This window comes from Galeopterus variegatus, unplaced genomic scaffold (genome assembly GCF_000696425.1).
Source record: "Galeopterus variegatus unplaced genomic scaffold, G_variegatus-3.0.2 Scaffold3586, whole genome shotgun sequence".
NCBI classification, from domain to species: Eukaryota; Metazoa; Chordata; class Mammalia; order Dermoptera; family Cynocephalidae; genus Galeopterus; species Galeopterus variegatus.
In genome coordinates this window covers 18710-25802 of record NW_007729697.1, presented here as the reverse complement: position 1 = coordinate 25802, position 7093 = coordinate 18710, and the positions used below count along the sequence as shown (strand labels likewise).

The window sequence follows — 7093 nt, the reverse complement described above, 5'->3', positions numbered from 1 at the left end:
TTGATATACATGAGGTAATGATAAGCTATAGTCGGGAACGTTCTCCAGTCACAAGCATGAAGCCTCTGAGTCATGAGTGACTTCCCCTCTCCACCTTTCAGCCCACGTGTTGCACCTGGGCACACCTGTCTGATTTTCACTTCCGTGTTCACTCCCCGCATCGGCCTGCATACCTGCAGCAGGGACGACTGGCAAAGCCTCCTTGTTCCACTCCCATCACAAGAGTTCAAGCTTCCCTCTTCACGGCAGCCTGCACATCACCACCTGACTCATTTCTAAACTACAGCCTCGATTTTATTATTTCCTCTGATAATTCTTCTGTGACCCTCCATTACTTTTTAGTCTAGCTTCCAAGGCCTCAGTCTGACACCAGTGTGCCCTTCGAATGGCATCTCTCATTCTTCTCCATTCATATTGATGTGCCAGCTGTTGTCTGGATACGACCCGTACTTTCTCTACTTAGTCTTTGTTCAGACAATAACTCAGTAACTTCCACCTGGTCTGCCCTATAACCTTCCTGGGAGTCTCTTGTTACAATCACACCTGTTCTTCAAGATTAAAACCAAATGCCATCTCCTCCTGGAAGCTTTTTAATTTCTTGAACTGGACAAGGTCTCCCCCTTTCCTCNTCCTCTTTAACCATTCTGCCGTACTGTAGAGCAACTGGTTTGCACTCTAGATTTCAAACCCTTGAGGGGAGAGCATTTTAAGAGCTGGAACAGTACCTGGCATGAGTTAGGTGCTCAATCAGAATGTATGGAATTGGAGAGAATGATTACCTGGACCCAGTTGATAGAGCTTAATAGGTGTAATATTTATCAAATTAAATAAGCCAGAGAAGATTTATATCAAGATATAAACATAGTCTGTATGTACACACATGTCTATATATACACACACACAGTCACGTTAACCTTCACAGTTGTGGGAGAATTCTCAGATGGCTCCCCAAATTCCTGGCACCCGGTGTACACCCATCTTCTCTCACTTATTCATTCAAAGACTATTCTAGGTGTTGATGTGAAGGGATTTTGAAGATTAGGGAGGTCCCAATTAGGGAGATTATCACATGGGCCTGACCTAAGCACATGAACCCTTTAAATCTGGGTCTAGGGGTCAGAGACAGTGGAAGTTGGAGATTCAGAGGATGAGATGATTTTGACACAGGAAAATTCTCCGGCTAGCTTGAAGATGGAAGGGGCCACATGGCAAGGAATGCCTGTAGGAGCTGACAGTGGCCCCCAGCTGACAGCCAGTAAGAAAATAGGGTCCTTAGTCCTGCAACTGCAAGGGAATTCAGTGAACCATCCAAATAAACTAGGAAGCAGATTCTTCCTTGTGAGCCTCCAGAAAAAAATGCAGGCCACCAGATACCTTGATTTTAGCCTGCCAGTCCCAGAACCTGAGTTGCCTAAATCTCCAACCCACAGAATTGTGAGCTTAATAAATGGGTTAGGAACTACCTAAGTTTATGGTAATTTGTTAAGCTGTAATAAAAAGTCAATACAGCAGTGTTGCTGATTTCTCAAGGATTAGTTATCTCTAAGTTAGTTTTCCACTCTGATCTCTTTTGCCATCTCCTGCTCTGAAGGAAATTCAGGTGAGAAGACCCTAGAATAACAAAGAGAAATTTAACATACTAAATAGAAGCCACGGAGCTAATTCTTTGTACCATTTGGAGAACAAAATTGTTGCTTTCAAGAAATGACCATGCCTGTGTAAATTCATGAAAAAATGTGCACAGCCATAGGAAGTTCTCAAGCTGTCGAAAAGTCTGAGAATAGGAATAGGACCCTTTAACTTCCTCTTCAGCAGCTGTGATATTTCCATCAATGAAAGGGTTAAAGATAAGCCTAGAGAGGCCCCATCACGCCTCCTGAATGCTCGCCCTCTTGAGGGAACCACCATGAAGACAGTGGTGGGGTTTAGTCCTAATGGATTTACTCTCTCCAGGAATGAGCAACTGATCTGGGATATAACACATAATTCACTCACTTGGGTTTTAAAAAGAACATTCTACAAGTGATTCAGAAGAAAAAATAAAGCATGATTCCATGGCCTAAGACTGTGGAAGGAAGGGTAGGTAACCAGAGGGTAGCAAGGCTGTGAAAAATACAATTCTAATTGGCCAGTTGTAAATTTTCTTACTAAGGAAGTAATGGGGGAAGTCCCTAAAGAACCCATAAGCTCTCGATTAGATTGATTCATATTTTCAGGGTATGTGTGCAAAGCAGACAAAAAGACATATAACCAGGAACTGTTCTGCCCGCAAGAATCATGCCTGGAACCAAAGCCCGATCGGTGCGGTGAAGAATAAAGATTATTTTCCAGTACTTATGTCTAGAGTAAGGAATAGTTAGACCTGCTGTTTAGGGTGGATCCTGCTGGTGGATGGTCAGGGGAAAATCAAGTTCCTCAACTCCTACTTTCCTTCTGTTATTAGTCAGGGAATATTTGAAATCAAGGGAAGATTTAACTATCCTATGTAGGTTAAAGTCTGGCCTGAATGAAGCAGGTTCACACAATTTATAAATGAGTTGGATAAACCTTTGCAGGTAAACTTTGAGACATCTTGAAGAAAAGGAGACATGTAAGAAGTCTCCTGATAGTAAAATGAGCAAATTCTAAGAAAAGGTAAAGCACTTATAAAACGTGATTGCAGATAATCGATAAACCTGTGATCAAGTGCTCTCTTACAAATAAAGAAAATGTGAATTAAAACATTGAGATGTATTTAGGGTACTAAATTAGCTAGTTTTACTGTTGTTTTTGGTTTTGGGGGGGGTTTAAGAGAAAATACGGCACTGGAGACGTGGGGGGATGTTGGCACCTCCCTGCACTGCTTGTTGTATCCGATCTACCCAGTATTCCTTCCAACTTTGTCACCAGTTTTTTTCCATATATTTTTTCCTCTCCACTTTTATCTTTAAGAGAAAATACGGCACTGGAGACGTGGGGGGATGTTGGCACCTCCCTGCACTGCTTGTTGTATCCGATCTACCTAGTATTCCTTCCAACTTTGTCACCAGTTTTTTTCCATATATTTTTTCCTCTCCACTTTTATCCTCTATGTTTTTAGTCATTGATTGATGAAAATGTTGAACTGAAGGTGACTGTGCACTGAGATCCACATTGTGCATATTCCTGAATTTGATCATAGTTATTAATGTTATTAATTATGATAACAGTTATTAATGAGTTGTCAACTTAGCATCGTCAGCTTGTTTATAAGCTGACAGACAGCCCTCATTTCCCCACATCGTCCACAAGGGCCCTGTTAAATGTTTCCCTAAGTCACAATACATTATGCCTGCCATGTTTCCCTGACCAATTAGTGACTGTGCAAGAAGGAAAGGAAAGCAGTCCGACCTAATCTGCTCTTTGGGCTCCCATGCTGCCTCCTGGGAGCTCTGCTGCTTCTATCGGGAAGACACAAGCTATCACTTGAAACTCTTGCCTGACCCTGACTTCAGGTTATCATCATCTACACTTTTGGTAGCTCCTCCTTTGTGCAAAGTTCCTTGTTCCTTGCTCACCTCTAGTCTTCTTACATGTCTCCTTTTCTTAATGTTTTCTGATTTTTTAAAATTTCAGTTTAAGTCTTTAATCTGTCTGGATTTAACTTTGATATATGGTATAAGCTCTAATGATCAAAATTACTTTATTCTAAATGGTTAACCAACTTTCTCAACACTAGTTATGAATAATTCATCATTTCCCTAATGATTTGAAAAAGTAACGAAACAACCATAACAATAATGATTAACAATAGCTAACATTGTTTATTGCTTACTCTGTGCCAGGCATTTTTAACATGTATTAACTCATTGATTTTTCACAGTAACCCTAGAAAGTAGGTACTGTTGTTGTCATTGCCATGTTATTATAGCATCCCTCAGTGTGGAAACTGAGGAAGAACCAAATTGCTCTTAAACTGATTGTAGAAATCTGAGTTGTGCTTAACCACTCCATGCCTCAGATCCTCCTCTGTAAAAGGGGAATATTAATAGTACCCAGTGTAAAGGGTGGTTAGGAGACTGAGTTAATATTTGTGAGGTGCTTAGAACAGTGTCTGGCACATAGTAAGTGCTAAATAAGTGTTTGAAAATTAAAATGAAACCTTTGCTGTAGTCTAGAACATGATTCTCTGATTTAGTCATTTGGCCCAAATGCACAACTCGAATGGGGGTGTTTTTCAGTTTATATCTAGGAATCTCCCTGGAGTTGACCTGTGATGCTCCCCAAAGAGAACATTTTTCAGTGTTTTTACATCAGTTTTCTTATTTTATCTTCACAGCAACCTGCCGAGCAGGGCAGGGTGGTACTATCCTTGTTGAGGTATAGGGAAAATGACAGGTGACTCTATTCAACAGAGGATATTTGTTTGCTATATTTGACTACTGGAGCTAACTATCATTTTTGGAGCCAAAATTCAAAGGATGTCAGAATGACTGCTTCCTCCATGCAAAGAAAAAGTGCCCATGAAAATCTATCAAGTGTAGTTGATTTGAAAGAGGACCAACAAAAAGCAACCCGTTGTGTAGTAGTTTTATGCTCAGTAAGATCAGCTTTTTTCTTCTTTGTTACTTTAGTATGGTCTGGTTTTACACTTCCTTTTCCAAAATACCCTAGAACTGTGGTTTCTCGAGGGCCTACATCATCAGGGCCAACTCGGGGCACAAAGGCACTCTGAGCATTCTTGGGATTCTTTGTTAAATGGGGCCAAGCCCTGGGTTAAGATGAAATGAGCACAGTGGGGTGTGTGCCTCCTGGGAGGGTCGTGATGTGTTGCTCTCTGAGCTCAGCGTGTGGTTTTGTCCCATAGATTCGTCACTCACGCTGCAGCAGATGGTGGGTGTCGCACTGGGCTCCGTGGCCGTTGTGATCGTTCTCGCATTCCTCTCCTTCTCAGCAGTGTGGTATGTGAGACTGTCATTTTTGAGAAATGAGTGGAATGGAGGGGAGGATGGGGATGGAGTCGTGAAGAACAGCTGGGCATGAGGAGGGTCAGAGGGGTCGGGTGGAGGTTGTCCTGGGCTCAGCAGAGTGCACCCAGCAGGTGAAAGGCATGGGTAACCCTGCAGCACAGGGTAGGAAAGGGGATGCCCTCCTGGCCCAGGAAGAGGGTGGGGGCAGTGATGGCCCTCTGGCCACTCACAGAGGGGTGGCTGATCTACCATGACTGTGCACCTGAGCGGCACGTAGGGATGCACAGTGGGCAAACCCAAGTGTGTTCATTAGTTGTCTCTTCTGTTCACCTCCTCCGTTTCTAGATTGCAGGTGGGTGTTGTGTGGGAAGGATGCACTCTGCTGGGACAGCCGTTCTGACAGCTCCTCAGGGGCCTGCATAGAGGCCAATGTGGCTTCCGTCTGGGGGGCATATGGGCCTGCAACTTTCTCCATTCCCAGCTTTGCCCCATTCCTGGGTTCAAGATGATGACTATCTCTATGGAATCCCCTAAAAGGAGAAAACGCAGGAATTGCTGATGTCTTCCCTGCTACAGGACCAGTTCTGTGTCTATGAACTTGAGACTCTTGATGTATAATGTAAAATTGACCATGGATGACAGGAGACATGGGTCTGGGCTGGGACTTCCTCTTAGTGATGTTTGAGAGTCAGCTCCTCTAGGCATTGAATGCAAGAGAGTCTCTCCATCCTACTTTATGGCATTTCTGTTAATTAGTTCAGAATCCATTCTTTTACAGTATGCCAGGAGATGGGCTTAAGTTTGAATTTGACTTTATGAAGGAAGTCATTAAAAGGAATAGAGAACATTAACATGGGCAAATGTTTCAAGCACTTTAGAAGCAGCCCTTTTCCTGCAATTAGTTGATATATCAACTAGAAGATATACTAGCTTGGCCACACCAGTAAGTTCCCAGCCATGTCTGCATGTCTGTTAGGGAGCATTGCTTTGATACAATTCCAATTGTCTTATATATTGAAAAGTGGTGTCTATATTCTAGTAAAAGTATTCTGTAATTAAGATTGTTCTCCACTGGTTAATTTTTTTTTTTTACTGAGCATCTCCTAAAAATGCTCTGTGCCTCCATTTAGAAATTTGGGTTTGGTCAGTGCAGTAACAAAAGGTTGAGCAATATCAAGCCCATGGCCAGACCAGAGTCCACATGTGCTGCAGGGGAGGGGTAGCGATGGCAGGTGACATTCCTTTTATCTACAATCTCAGTAACCCTGACTATTAGTATATCACGAACCATGCAACATTAGATATATGCAGTGCCGGGTCTACGGTCGTGCTAAATTTACAGCTGGAGTGTATTAGATTAGACTTTGGAAGCCTGAATCCTTCCGAACCATCAGTTTAGTAGGAAACAAATGGAGGAGAAAGACAGAAGCTTATGGCTTCTCCCCTTCTCCCTCCCTGGCCAAGGAATAAAAAGCACAGGAGAGGAAATAGGGGATGGTTATCCCTCAACCCTCAACCCCAGGGTGAGACATATATGAATGTGGCCCCGGAGTTGTGCCCCATTGTCCTGAGGAAAAGGGGCAATCTTTCCAACATGGTGGGCTGGTGTGTTCTCTGCTGGTTTGCTGCGTGTTGATGGGGATGGATCTGAGCAGCCTGGGCTTGTGGTCTGATGAGGAGACAAAAGGAACAGGTGGAAACTGTCCACGAGGCTGCCCCGCCCTTGGGGGAGGAGAGGGGAGCAGCCCAAAGTGTATCCACTCAACTAGGAAGAGTCACAGAGAAGGAGAGAGTATCCTGACACTTGGGTGTTCAATGCCGGCTGTCAGCCCCTGGTCCCTGCCACTATTAATCAGTATTAGGAATAATTATCCTTTGCCCTCTAAAGTACCACCTCAGACTAGAACTTAGGATCATTTAAAACCCTCCCATCTCTTGTGAATTACAGAGCAGAACTCTCAACAGATGGATGAATACAAATAGTTCTTCTAATTTTTATGTGTAATAATTCAAACTCTTACTATTTTCACAGCTCTTGAACTACATTTGAAATCATTAAAATTATTGTGGTTAGTGAAGGACAGAGCCTCTGATGAATAAGCATTTTCCTAAAAGCCCATCTCTATCAAAAGAGAGAGTCTGAGCCTCTCCCCACCTTATCTTAT

At 43.0% G+C, this 7093-nt stretch overlaps 1 protein-coding gene across 2 annotated transcripts in view; it reads left to right on the top strand.

Moving 5' to 3' along the window:
• The window catches only part of SUSD1 (sushi domain containing 1), a 107679-nt gene extending 101685 nt beyond the window's left edge, over positions 1 to 5994 (top strand). The window contains exons 11-12 of one of the 2 annotated variants that reach the window (XM_008585469.1): positions 4826 to 4919; positions 5274 to 5994. In XM_008585469.1, the coding sequence (XP_008583691.1) occupies positions 4826 to 4919; position 5274 (95 nt within the window). In that variant the 3' untranslated portion in view covers positions 5275 to 5994. The remainder of the gene's footprint in view (positions 1 to 4825; positions 4920 to 5273) is intronic. The other variant, XM_008585468.1, reaches the window with a different exon arrangement.
• Positions 5995 to 7093: the final 1099 nt, after the last annotated feature.